Genomic DNA, 14,635 nt, shown 5'->3' with positions numbered 1-14,635 from the left:
TCAATTATTCAAAGGTCAAACAGAAACGTATGAAAAATTGATGGATCCCATAGAGCAGGCGGTATGCAGATGTCATCATGTAGGGTGAGACAATATGGGAGCTTCCTCAGAGAGCCATGGAGTGTGAAAAGAATAATCGCCCGTGCTAGAAGCTGAGATTGAGTGGAAGTCCTTTAGCACGTTTTGTCCGTGCTTAATGGCACTATCAGAGTGTCATACCATCTGTGACATGCAGAGACATCATGCTCATTTACACTGAGACGGCATGTGCCCCTTTAGATTTGTGAGTAAAATGGATTCTGAATGCAACTTCTCAAAAAAGTATATGTGGTATAATTTTATAATAATAAAGCTAGAGTCATTATTAATCTAATTTGTAAGAAACTGTGTGCGTTTGTGAAATACTTGTATAGTAACAGTACTTGATAACTATATTTAAATATTAGTTGGGGTCATTTGCACTGTAATGGACTACTGTTGAAACTAAATACCTACAGTTACATTACTAAGATAAAAAAAAACATGATAAACTTTTACATTTAGACCTTTAGGGCTTGACACTTACTTTTTCCCCAAGGAGGATTTTCACTCCTAATTTGAAAAATTTAGAAGCGCATAAAAAACTTCAATTATTTAACTAATTTAAATACACGAGTACACCAGGTATTTAAATATATATGCTTCAAACTTAATTTAATTATGAAATTATTTAGATGTTAAATATTGAATTAAAAGCCAGATATAGTTTACTAGGTAACTAAAACTTACATTGAGTTAATTTCTTTAATTAAAAATTAAAAATATAAAGTTTAATCATCACACCCTAATTTTTTGCGCTGGATTTTAGCTCTCTTGATAATCTATAATTAAGACTTCGGTTATACTATTTTAGACACTTATGATTTTCATTACTTTAAATGTGAAAAAAAAAAACGTTTTATTTGCACACATACTCCTAAATATATTTTTACACTTACACACATTTTACAGTTACACATATCTATTTTTAGTCACAAATGTGAGTAAAATGCTTTATATAATATATTTTTATATATATTGTACCAAAACAGTTAGGTGAAATTAAGTAAAAAATTAAAAGAAAAATCTTAATATATATTTATACTATACTCAGTACTATGGTACGGAATTTGTTGTTTAACAATTCAGGATGTTTGATACAAATATTAATGCTCTGTTAATGCTGTAAAGCCTCACATAGCCTGAATATAGAATTGAATAGATTTTTTGAAGTCTATGCACAGAATTACTTTTTAAAATTTATATAGTAAAACGAATAAAATAAAATTATACAACAAATTAAATAATATAATAAAAAAATTAATCATAAATAAATGTTACTTTTAATAACTTCTCCTAAATACGTTTTACTTTCACTCAATCTATTTTGGCATAATTGATATAAAACCTAACACTCTTACTTTAACTTACATAAAATACCTCAGATGATTGTGCAAGTAACAGGAAGAACCCTGATGACAGATATTTTCTATAACATTCTATGATATAAGAAATGTTTTGTCAGTTGCAGGTGTTGTAAGCATCATGCCTGTTTATCTGACTAGTCTGAAACAAGACCGTGGTGACTGATATTGGGCTGGTGACACCACAGTGCTCTGATGGATGGCCTCAACACTCCCTGAGAAAACATAATCTGTTTGCTTTTTGATGAGAATCGCTAAAGCAGGTATTACTTTGTGATGTACCTGGCGATATCAAATTTATATGCAAAGGACTGTCTGTATGAATGTTGATATATGTGTAGCTGGCTGCCTATCAAAGAGCACCTTCAGGTTTCATTAACAGACAAAAGGAAGAGTTCTCACTAGTCCGCTTACATTGCGATACTATCGCTGCTGCATATTATCAAAAACGCTATTAGCAAGGACGATCACACAGGAGGCAAATTACATCTATGAATGTGATGGTGCAGCAAAATGATGATGGGCTGTTGGGAGTAAAGTACAGATCTCATGCTGGGTATGACAAAGTTAGATGTGTGTACTGGGTAATTGTGTTTAGATGTGTGTTTGTGCGGAGACTCACATGTTTTGCCCTTGCCGGTGAGGGGTTGGCTGGAGCCGGTGGTGTAGGAGGCGATGACCTGAACGCTGTACTCCGTGTCACTCAACAGATTGAGGATCAGCAGGGTGTTCACATCATCCCCTACAAACGTCTCTAGAGCCGGACCCGACACTGCGCACAGAGCGAGACAAGAGCTGAAAACAATCGGAGCAACCTTACAGAAAAAATAAATGTGAAAAAATAAAAGTTAACTATTTAAAGGCCTTTTTTTGTTATAATTTTTTTTACACTTATAATGTTAGTCAAGTTGTAATTTAGTTTTAAATCAGCTGTTTTTACTATTATTATAATTCAAATTCTATACGTAAATGACCTCCATTTTGATTGTGAAAGACAGTAGCTTGGTTTATGTTTTGTTATTATTTCACCTAAAAAAAATCTGTCAGCATTTATTCATTCATGTTCATGTTGTTCCTGCATAACTTACTTTCTTCTGTGAAACACAAAATTTTCAGTGGAAATGAATGGGATCTGAAGATTTTAAACTTCAAAAAGAATACAAAAAAATATAAAATGGTCTACAAAATACACTACCATTTAAAAGTTTAAGGCTGGCAAGATTTTTACGAAAGAAGTGTCTTATGTTCACCAAGACTGTATTTATTTGATCAAAAAAAAAAAAAAAAAAAAAAAAAAAATATATATATATATATGATAAATATTTATATATATATATATATATATATATATATATATATATATATATAATATATATATATATATAAATATATATATATAGTCTTTGAAAAGATCTGACTATGAAACAAATGAATTGTTTCAGTGAACTATTCCTTTAATTCTAAACAACCTGTTTTTGCAGCTAAATGAATGTTCTGGTTGGACTGGAATGGGAGTTTGTACTGTGAATGTCTAAGTATGCCTACTGTATTTAGTTCATTCAAATCTTTTAATTATCTTACATTTTATGTCCCTTAAAGCATTTTCCCCCCCAACATTCATACAGCATAGAAACAAACTCCAAAAATCAAAGTACTATTTTCTGGCCCTCACAAACTAAAAGTCTATGATGCCTCTCTACATCAACATCATAGTCTAAACTAAAAAAAGACACAGGAAAAGAATGGGTGGATTTCACAGACAATAACAATCATAGTATTACACTATAACCATCACAAAGTCTGAGAACAAGTGAACCCTCCTCTTCAACAACACACACAGACACAGAGAAAATGAGCTCTGGACAGTAGAAATGACCGGTGGTGGGATGAATTATTAGCAGCTGTTGGGACCAGTTTGGAAGGACATTAAATGTAGGTGGAGAAGCCATTTCTCTCCACCGCAGATGAGAGTTTAAGATCATATAATGGAATAAAGGAATTTATTGGGCTGGACTTGAGTGGAAAACAGAGGAGCGTGATATTTTTCCCTCTGGTGTGCTGCAGCCACATTAGAGCTTCTGTTTACGGTCGAATCTCAGACTGCAGATGGAAGAACAGTCATAATCAGAGCAGCAGACGTGGAGACAGTATCTCCAGTTAATGCCCTTTCCAACAAGCTGCTAATAATTCATCCTACCCGTCTATATATGTTTCCAGAGCCTCAAGACTTTTTTGATAAAGTTATTTGCATACTTTGTGTATGTCTGGAATATAATGCTAAATTATGAACCATCTTTACAAGGGATTGTGCAGACATGAGCAGACAGACTGTGGATGGTTAAGATATGTGTGTGTGTGTATGGGTGTGTGTGTGGTGTGTGTATGTGTGTACTTTTTTTTTATTTTGACCTTGTGGGACATTTTATTGTTGGGCCCCATGAGGAAACAAGCTTATAAATCATACAGAATTAAGTTTTTTGGAAGTCTAAAATTACAGAAAGTTTTGCGTGAGGGATAGGTGTAGGGTAACAGGATAGTAAATACAGTTTGTTTAGTATAAAAACCATTACGCAAACTTCATTACGAATGCTCGCTGTCTGTGTGCGTGTTTGTGTGTGTGTGTGTGTGTGTGTGTACATACCAGAGATGGGCTGATAGATGACTCTGTAACCCAAAGTGGGGAACTGAGGGCCATCCCAGCTGATGCGGAAGCGATTATACCATTCATCAGACACTCTGAGGTTACTGGGTCCAGAAAGTGGCACTAACCAATCAGAAGAGGGATTATGATTAGTATTTGCAATGTTCTCAAGTAATATCAATTACTGGCCACTTGAATCTAATAAAAACTTACATGATTTGAATTGCACAACATGCTATATCATTAAAATGTTCAGGTATAAACAAAAGAATGAATAAACAAATGGATAACTAATAAATAATTCATAAATTATCCAAAAAAAAAAAAAAAAAGATTCAAAAGTTTGGGGTCAGTAAAGTTTCCTAATGTTTTTGAAAGTCTCCTATGCTCACTAAGGTTGCATTTATTTGATAAAAGATACAGTAAAAACAATAATATTGTGAAATATTCTTACAATTTAAAATAAATCATTAATTAATTATTAGTCACTTCTTCCTGTGATGGCAAAGCTGAATTTTCAGCAGTGATTATTCCTGTCTTCAATGTCACATGATTTTTCAGAATTCATTCTAATGTCATGCTTTGGTGGTCAAGAAATGTTTTTTCTGTTATCATTATCAATGTTGAAAACAGTTGTGCTGCTTAATATTTTTGTGTGTCACACTGTGATACTTTTTTCAGAATTCTCTGAAGTCCAAAAGAATAACAATTATTTGAAATTTATGTTTTGTAACAATGTAAACGTCTTTATTGTCACTTTTTTACTATTACAATTTCTTAATCTAACCCCAAACTTTTGTATTGTAAATAAATCAATCAATACATTGATAAAGACATATAAGTTGTTCTTTCTCTCTCTCTCTCTACAGGCTGTAGTTCTACCCTGAATTCCCAACATTCTCTTATAAAAGTCTCTGTTTTCACATAATTACCACTCCTCCGCAGAGAATATCACCCCACTCATAATTAATTCAACCTCAACCTCAATCAGAAACAAGGGCAAAGAATTTCCAAGACAACTAGCAGACACCTGATCTCAAGATCAGTGTGAGGTGACAGTAGCCTCTCTAATCAGACACTGGGCTGTAATTTGAAGGTGATCCCTAGGAGAAAGTTGTAGATAATCAATCCCATCAGAGTAGGAAAACCAGGGCTGGAATGCATAAGATTTATTATGCTTATTTATAGGTAAAATCAATATTATTTAACCTACTGAAGAATGTGTTTCATTGGCTGACCATTCAGCTTCAAAATGCAGTAATGATAAACTGTATCTCAGTGCTGTGATGTAAGAGGATCTATTTTCAGTTCATTCTACATCACTACATCTGGTACATAAAACAATCAGGTATGTCATTCATATCATCAAGACAAATGGGAAATTAGTACGAGCTGAACAATAATACTATGCAGATTTAGAATTGAGAGTCCAAAGATGTTGGTTACATTCTGATTCATTGAGCTTAAAAAATGGAAAAAGCAGGTATGTTTTTTAACATGGGATTAGTTAGATTAGAAGTGAATCTGCCTCAAGATCATCACTGCTTTAAGGTCAAATTAATTAACTCAATTGAAATCACTAACTAAAATGGAACTTAATGAGATCATGCTCCTGTTAATAAAATGAATGGCATTGTGTTGGATTTTTACTTGATTTATTAATACAGGATTAAAAATTCATTTATTCCAACCTGGGAATTGAACCCAGGTCGTTCTGCATAACTAGACACTAAATATTTCTAATGCTGCATAAGAACATGCTAAACACTTAGTAAGTGTGAGTTGTTGACGTTTTTAATGTTTCAAATTAGCTGAGCAGAGTTGTGTGTTAATGAAGTGTTAATTTTATGATTTCTAAAATGAAGCTAAGGGAGCCAGGACACAACTCAAATCCATAACTATATAATTATGGCAAAGTAGTACTGTATGTAATTAGCATAACTGCATCTGTTTTGAAAGAAGTACACATAATGTATTAGATTTATTGTAGCTCCAGCAGCATTTGTTCGTTCATACTCACGTGTTTTGCCGGTAGAGGCCTTAGACAGAGCTCTGGACTCTCCATCTGCATAAATAGGGGTCACTGTGATCTTGTACCTTGTGTCTGAGAGGAGAGGTTGCAGGATCACGCTTCTTCTGTTTCCTGAGACTAACACCTGGAGAAGAGTAGAATATTCAATACCAGACAAAGCACGGTGTGGGTGTGGGTGCGTTTTGCTTTGTGAGGACCAAATGTCCTTGAGGTTTCTATGTGGAAACCAGCTTCATAATAGAAGTAAATAGTTTACAAACATAATGCAGAAATGGTGAATGATTAGTATTAGGGTTAGTATATAATCATTTTATTTAGCTTCATTTAATAACAATAGAAGTTAATGGGATGAGCCATCATCATATAGTATAAAAACACATGTGTGTGTACATAAAGAGCTGTGATAAAGTAAGTACATCCCAGAAAGCTTTGTCTTTTCTTTCAATATATGTGGGCATATGGATACTGGAACTTCATTTTTGGACAGTATCAATGAGAGAAAGTGGTATAATTCAATAACAAAAAAACATAATAATAATAATAATAATAATAATAATAATAATAAAAATAATATTAAATGTTACTTTGAAATCTTTTGTCCAACATACAAAAATGTTCAAAAGTTTTGGGTCAGTCTTTTTTTTTTAAGAAATTTGTATTGTTTTTAGTTCAGCAAGGATGCACTAAACTGATAGAAAATGACAGTAAAAACTTTTACAGGTTTACAAAAGATTTATATTTTAAATAAATGCTGTGTTTTTCTAGTCATCAAAGACAAATTGTTTGTTTCCACAAAAAATAGTAAGCAGTTAAATAAATGTTAGCAAATATTAGCAATCATTTTCAACAATTATAATAAAGAAATGTTTCTTGAGCACAGCCCTTTTTAATGGTTGACTTTCTGAAGCATATTCAGGCATTTTCAGAAGCATTATTGTACATACAGTGGAATGATGGATCGTAAAAAGTTAGGAAATGGCTTTAAATCTATTTTTCAGACTCATATGCCACAACATCTTTTCTTCTGAGGGGCTCAGGCAGCTCTTGTGCACCTTGTTGTAATATTAAACACTTGACGTACAGTAGTGATAAATGAAAGGTTGTAATAACTTTTTCCACTAAAGCATTATTATAAAGGATTACATTTTTCATGGGGTGCACTTACATGGTATGTAAGGGGAGGAGAGCGATAACTGCTAGTGTAAGGAGTGATTGGGATAAAGAAGATGCCAGTATAGTGAAACAATTTCAAATATTTGAGTGTTTGATCAGCTCTCATAAAAGCCATTCTGAGTATAAGCCAAAAGACTAGAAATATGTGTATTGAACTTTAGGGAGCTGGATGAAAATCAAGAAAGCCAGCACTCAGCTCTGTAGCCAGCATCCAATCACTGCAGTCATTCACCACAGACACACCATTAATCACACACACACACACAAACACACACACACACACACACACACACACACACACACACAATCATAGCAGTCCATTGCTTGTTGATAATGAAACGTTGGGTTGCATTATGTGGAGTGGCTTCCTCTGTGTGAGAGTACTATCAGTGCGCAGACTACAAATAAGACAAATGGAAATAAGTCATTTTGTGAATTTTACCCATGCAAAGATTAAGAGGTTATTGGAAAAATTAAAGGTTCTGAATTAACAACATTATAAGTGTATGCCTTTTACATTTAAAATTAATATTATATTATTGGATGTTTGCATATTAAAAGTAATGTTTTTTATATTTTTCGCCCAGCACAAGGATTAAATAAATGTATAACTCTGGAATCAAATCATTAGTTACCACATCAGACTGCAGAATATGCAGATTTTTTTTTAAACCCATAAGTGTACTCAGTGCACCTTTTCCCCTTATTAATATAGTCTTACACATACAACTGAATCATACACTAAATACACTACTGTTCAAAAGTTTGTGGTTCGTAATATTTTTATTGTTTTGGAAGGAAGTCTCTTTTGTTCACCAAGGCTGAATTTATTTACATAAAAAACAACTATATTGTGAAATATTACAATTCAAAATAACTATTATATTCTATTCTTTTCTATTTGTATACTTTGATCAATTTCATCTTTACTGAATAAAAATTTTAACTACTTTTTTTTATCGTATTGACCCAAAGCTTTTGAACGGTAGTATATGCAGAAAATTATGTTTACATTTAGCTTCCTTTGATCGGTCAGGTGTGGTAGCCCATGGTCAAGAAGGTACTGTTTGACCACCTGCTGTTTTAGCCCCTCCTGTTTTTGCTGTGCAGCGTCCTGCAGAACGACTCTCATTAGCGGCGCTATCCACCAATCCGTGGTGCTGAAACCTGAATGCAGGAGATCGTCTCTCTTTTTAAACTTTGCTGGAACTTTCCCTCAAATTAGGCGTGCTCCCCCTTACTATACCTCTCAGATGTTCTCTCTCTACTTCTCACATTTGCTCAGTGACCTAAATGGCACTTGAAAAGATAATGGAATTTCCTTTTCCCAGTCCCATCTCCTTTATCCATCTCCTTTATACCTTGACCCCCAATGATTCTCCAGGAGAATTACAACCCAGGAGAGGTCGATATTCTCTACAGTTAGGGGCAACAAGTCACCAGAATTTGAATGAAACTTTACACCACGAAAGATCTTAACCGTGCCAGACCAAGGTTGCAGCAAAGTCAGCCAAATGCCACAAAACAGCAGATTCCCATATCAGAAGAACAGCCATGTTTTAATTCACTCCTACAATTCCTCGCCGTATGATTATGCACCACAGGTATGTGACAAAGGTACTTCCAGTGCATGTATTTAAAAGGTCACTTTGAGCAAGACATGTCCTTGCAATAGATAACAAAAGCAGAAGAGCTGCATCATTCAACTCCACTTACCCGGAGGAATATGATAAGCCTGGAATATTAAAGCACAGAGGTAATAAATTTTTCTGTTATATTTTTATAGCACAAGAGCAATATAGGTAGCTTTTTGAAATAACAGCTGGGACACAAATAAGACAAATGTATGTTGCCTTCTATATGTACTCGGAGAGAAGAGTGCAGCTAAACTGTTCGAAAAGACAGTAAAATGATGATGACCAAAAGCGAGCTCGCTCTTGTGTTGTTATATTAACATTAGTTATGGATGTCTGTGTGCTGCGGTTATGTTTACTTACTGTCTCTTCTGTGCGGTCTGCACTGACATATGTAACTTTGTACTGCTCCACGTCTGAGTCCAGCACCTCCCAGTTCACTTGCATACTGAAAGGTGTCTCCTCGTCCACCCACAGGTTACTCACTCCCAGATGAACCACTAGATGATACAGATCAATTTAGACACAATACATTCTGGGTTATTGATCTACCCATCTATCCACCCATCCAATGTTCAAATAACAGTAGGATAAAGTCATAATTGTCTTACATGCTGTAGTGGAGGAAAAAGTGGTGGGAACTTCTGTGGTCCAGCCCACTGAGATCAAAAACAAAACAAATAAAGAAAAATCAAAGCAAAGCAAAAAGGAAGACAAAGCGAAACAAACCCAAAGCAGAGCACAAAAACAACAAAGCAAAGCAAAGCAAAATGAAGCAAATCAAAAAGCAAAGCAAAAAAAATAAAGAACAACAAAAAACAAATTGATTACAGATGACAAAAAAAAGCATAGCAAAAAAGACAACGCAAAACAAAACCAAACCAAAGCAAAGAACAAAAACAGCAAAGCAAAAAACAAAACAAAGCAAAACAAAAAAGAAAAGCAAAGCAAAACAAAGCCAAAGCACAAAAAACAAAGCAAAGCAAAATAACAAAAAAACAAATCAATAACAATTGATAAAAACAAACAAGAAAAGCCATTTAAAAAAAAGTAATGCAAAACATAATAAAAATAATTAGTTTGAAATAATGTGAATTATCTGGTTGGTGTTAAACATTTAAACAACATTATTTCATGTCTTACATGTATTCTCAAACACAACCACAGGGCTGCTCTCCATTTCGTCTTTATAGATGGCTGAAAGTGACACCTTATACTCTGTAAAAGGACTCAGGTCTTGAATCACGTATGAGTCCTCAGCTCCATTCAGCATCATCTACACAACACATAAACAAAAAAGCACCCAGTTACAGTATGAACCAGAACAATAACATTTCAACAGAGCTCAGAGTAGGTAGGGCTGATTTAGCCTGGTTAAACCTCCTGTTTGGTAATCATCAACATTTGAGAGTTAATTAAAATCAAATATTTTGGAATACATGGGACAATACCACCTTTTTTAAATAGCCTGTAGATTTTGTTACAGACCAGACAAACCACACTTGACAGCAAAGAAGTCAATTATAAGTCAATTATAAAGATGTATCACCAAGTGTCAGAGAGTGATGATGAAGAAAATGGACAGTACAGTTCTGAAACAAGGCCACATCCATTTCAGCCAAAATCCAAGAGTGATGACTCTGATGAAGAGGCCCACCACAGTCATCATCCAGAGGATGCTGAGATGTAGACTGACAAATTATTTTCTTATGATTCTGTATGTCGTAAACTACAGTCTGCTTATGGTTATACCATAAGATCAGGGATCCTTAAATCTGGCTCGCGAGATCCACTTTCCTGCGGAGTTTAGCTCTAACCCTAATCAAACACAGCTGTGCATGCTAATCAATGTCTTCAGGATCACTAGAAAACGTCTCAGGTTACGCATGTAACCATGCTTCCTCGAGGGAACGAGACACTACGTCGTAAAACACTTTGAGAATGCCTTCAGCGTGACCGGCTCTGAATCATGTGTGTAATCAGACCAATGGATGGGTGAGACGTCATAGGCGGGTGACGTCAGAGACCAGGAAGCTTAAAAGCACGTGCGGTGAAACCGCCATTAGCCTCTAGGAGTGAAGCAAGTGCCGGCAGAGATGCCGGAAGTGTGGCACTAAGACACAGCGTCTTGTTCCCTCAAGGAACCATGGTTACATGCGAAACCTGAGATGCTCCTCTTCAGGAACTCGAGCTGCGTCATAAAACGCTTTGGGAATGAGAATGCCCACGCCGACAGACTTACAAATCTCTGCCTAGGGTGGAAGAGCAAAGCTAATGTGAGAGAAAGAGCCAGGAGCCTGACAAGTAATCAGGGACATCCTGCCCAATGGCCAGACTTCTAAAGGAGTGAGTCTTGACCCCAAAGAGAGGGGAGATCAGAGGACTCGAGGCTTTAGGATAGCATCCTGATCCACCGCTTAGCATAAGCTTCTTCTGGCCGGAGACCTCAGCCTCAGTGCACCGCAGAGGAAACATGTAACCAGAGGGTGTCTGCCCATTGACTGGCCACTGAGAGAGGTGCGGTAGGCTGTAATGGCCGCCACGTAGACCTTCAGGGTGGAGTGGGTCAACCCTGCGGAGAGAAGGGTCTGCAGGAACTCCAGAACTGTTCCAACCGGGCAGTTAACTGGGTTGAACTGGCGGTCTCCGCACCAGGAGGTGAAAAGTTTCCACCTCAAGGCATACAGTTTCCTCATGGAGGGAACTCTGGATTGGAGGATGGTCTCAGCAACCTCGGTTGAGAGACTGGAAGCCATGAGCTGTGCCCCCTCAGGGGCCACACCCATAAATTCTACCCTCCGCCTGTGAGAGGGGGTCCCTCCTGATGGGAATCTCCCCTGTAGAGCCGTCTAGGAGGGAAATCAAGTCTGAGAACCATACTCGGCCCGGCCAGAGTAGGGCTACTAACAGCAGAAGGACCCCGTCCCGGCGCACTCTCTCCAGAACTCCCGGAAGCAGAGCAATCAGGGGAAAGGCGTACAGATGAAGCCTCGGCCACCTCTGTACCATGGCATCCAGCCCCAATGAAGCTGGATGAGTCAGATAGAGAACCAGAGGGGACAGTGCGATGTCTATTGAGTCGCAAACAGGGCCAACACTGTAGGGGTCTCATGTGCAGCAGGCCAAGAGGTATCACATTGGATGCAGCTGCCATCAGACCTAGCAATCTCTGAAACTGCTTGACAGTAAGTGACCGGCCTTCTCTCTCTCGTGCGACTGCAGTGAGGATCGACTCGATCCGAGCAGGTGACATACAGTACGTGCCTGCATCATGGTCGAATCCCACACCATGCCCAGATAAGTGGTTCTCTGTACGGTTAAGTCTTAACCCCAGCTCTTTCGTGTGTGTGAGAAAGACACCTCGATGCCGAACCGCCATCCGCTCTGATTGAGCTAATATTAAATAATGGACGACGGGGTTGAGTCGTGAAAGTGTGGGGTGAGAGTGCAAGGCCAGAGGAAGAATCAGTATTGGTAGGCTTTTGCCCCCAAATGCAAACCTCAGGAACTTCCGATGAGGAAAGATGGAGATAAGTGCATATTTTAGATAGATTGTGACACACCAGTCCTCGGACTTGGTCTGAGACGAACTTGCCTGTTTGCGTGCTGAACTTCAGTCCCCTGACTGAGCGATTCAAAAGACTCAGATCTAAAATAGGGCACAACACCTCATCCTTCCTCGGAACAGTGAAGTACCGGCTGCAGGACCTGGACTCTGCAACGCGAGGAGGGACCACCTCGATGGCCACCGTCCTCAGAGAGTGTCTACTTCTGTTCCATTACCAGAGCCTGCTCGGGGGTCCACCAGGGTGGGAAAGTCCCCGTTGAATTGAGGTGGAGGGGAACCGAAATGGATTCTGTGGCCTCTCACTACAGTGTGCAGGACCCATTGAGACACATTTCAGTTTTCAGCAAGTAACTGAGAGAAGCACTCGCCGGAGACCGCTGCACCCTGGAACACCGGCAGGGTTGGCAGATGGATCTCCTGAGGGCACTGAGGAGAGACGGGCACCGTGTAATGCGGTGTACACCACTCTTCCCCAGAGGGACCTGCCCTCCGAGGTCCTGAGCCACAGCATCAGGACTCTCAAAGCTGAAGTCTCCTATTAAAAACGACGGTCCTCAGACCCACATCGTCTGCTAGGAAGACTAGAAAAGAGCCTGCTTGGGGCAGGACCCAATGAAGCACACTTGGCAGGGGCTCCCACACCACCTTGTGACCTCCTAAGAGAACCAGTCTCGTGAGACTAGCCTCTGGTGCGCCTAGAGCAGCTAGCTCAGTGCCCTGAAGTGGCGGACCGGCAGGGGACGACCATACTAGCTGCTCTAGAGACCTCCATAGAGGTAGCAAGCCTCTTAGTACTGCTACGTTTCCAGCAGTAACTGAGAGAAGCGCTCACCGGAGACCGATGTGCACTGGAACACCGGCAGGGTTGGCAGATCGATCTCCTGAGGGCACTGAGGAGAGACAGGCACCCAGAGGGAGCTGGCACTCAAAAAGTCCTAGGCCTTAGGTATCAGGACATTTACGACAATGACTATCCAACGAGATTGACTGTTCACGGAACCGCCTTCCGCTAGAAGCCATCAGCCTGGGAGTGCCACTCTGACTCTAGACTCTGCGGAGTACGAGAAGTGATACTCCCGCCCAGCAGCCATTGCTGACTGCCTCAACCTCCTCAGAGCAAGAGAGGTAAACACGTGTTCTCACTCGAGAAATTATATCCCAAGAGTCCCTGTATATCTAACTTCTCATAGTCAGATAAATATTTCATTTTATTCCTCAGAATTAAATTTAGTCAAACAACCAGACGAGTAAACACGGTCTGGTGTAGAAAAATTCACATCTAAAATGAAATGATGTAAAATACGCGTTGCCTCGGGTGGGGAAGGCAGGGAGAATGCACACTGCCTGCTCTCACCCAAAACTTCTCTTGACTGTAGCTTTGACATAATGGAGCTTATCAGTGGACAAACAACACTAAATAAGACTCACAGACCGATAGCGACTGACACACACAGAGCACTTGCTGAAAGACAGAAGGCTAATGCCGGTTTCACCGCACGTGCTTTTAAGCTTCCTGGTCTCTGACGTCACCCGCCTATGACGTCTCGCCCATCCATTGGTCTGATTACACACATGATTCAGAGCCGGTCATGCTGAAGGTGTTCCCAAAGTGTTTTACGACGCAGCTCGAGTTCCTTAAGAGGAATCATAGGTAGGTGTGTTGGATCAGGGTTGGAGCTAAACTCCAGCTTAACTGAGAATCCCTGCATTATTGGATTTTTACTCAGATTTGTGTGAATCATTGTGCATAAACATAAGTCAACTGAATTTTCTGTCCATTTTCCAGAAAAGTCATAGTAGCTGCAACAGTATACAGACAAAACATTGTGTTTTGTCTGGTATAAATGTTGGTGGCTGCTCAGCAAAGCACCTACGCCATGCCAACAACAAGAACATGCATTAAAAAGCAAGCCTGCTATCAGGAGAGCTTTGGATCTCAGTCAGCTCTGGACCGTCCCAGCAAACCCCTGTGTTTCTGGGCTGACTCCTCTGCTCTGGGACCTGAAGCTTCGGACACATTCCAGTCTGCCTCACAGCATTTTATTAATTTCTGCTCTGGTGGCTTTTGGTAAACATATCGACCTGTGGTGCTATCTATAAAAACAGCTGCACTGACTCCTGGCCAGTAATAAAAACTTTCTCCAT

At 38.7% G+C, this 14,635-nt stretch overlaps 1 protein-coding gene across 6 annotated transcripts in view; it reads right to left on the bottom strand.

Moving 5' to 3' along the window:
- col14a1a (collagen, type XIV, alpha 1a) overlaps positions 1-14,635 on the bottom strand; it is a 115,525-nt gene that overhangs the window by 56,893 nt on the left and 43,997 nt on the right. For all 6 annotated transcript variants that reach the window (XM_042740700.1, XM_042740701.1, XM_042740703.1 and 3 more), the window contains 6 exons: positions 10,066-10,198; positions 9,534-9,581; positions 9,286-9,422; positions 6,104-6,239; positions 4,084-4,206; positions 2,065-2,214 (listed from right to left, as the gene is read on the bottom strand). In XM_042740700.1, the coding sequence (XP_042596634.1) occupies positions 2,065-2,214; positions 4,084-4,206; positions 6,104-6,239; positions 9,286-9,422; positions 9,534-9,581; positions 10,066-10,198 (727 nt within the window). The remainder of the gene's footprint in view (positions 1-2,064; positions 2,215-4,083; positions 4,207-6,103; positions 6,240-9,285; positions 9,423-9,533; positions 9,582-10,065; positions 10,199-14,635) is intronic.

This window comes from Cyprinus carpio, chromosome B16 (genome assembly GCF_018340385.1).
Source record: "Cyprinus carpio isolate SPL01 chromosome B16, ASM1834038v1, whole genome shotgun sequence".
NCBI classification, from domain to species: Eukaryota; Metazoa; Chordata; class Actinopteri; order Cypriniformes; family Cyprinidae; genus Cyprinus; species Cyprinus carpio.
The sequence above is the reverse complement of the archived record's forward strand: the minus strand, read 5'-3'. Positions and strand labels throughout refer to the sequence as shown.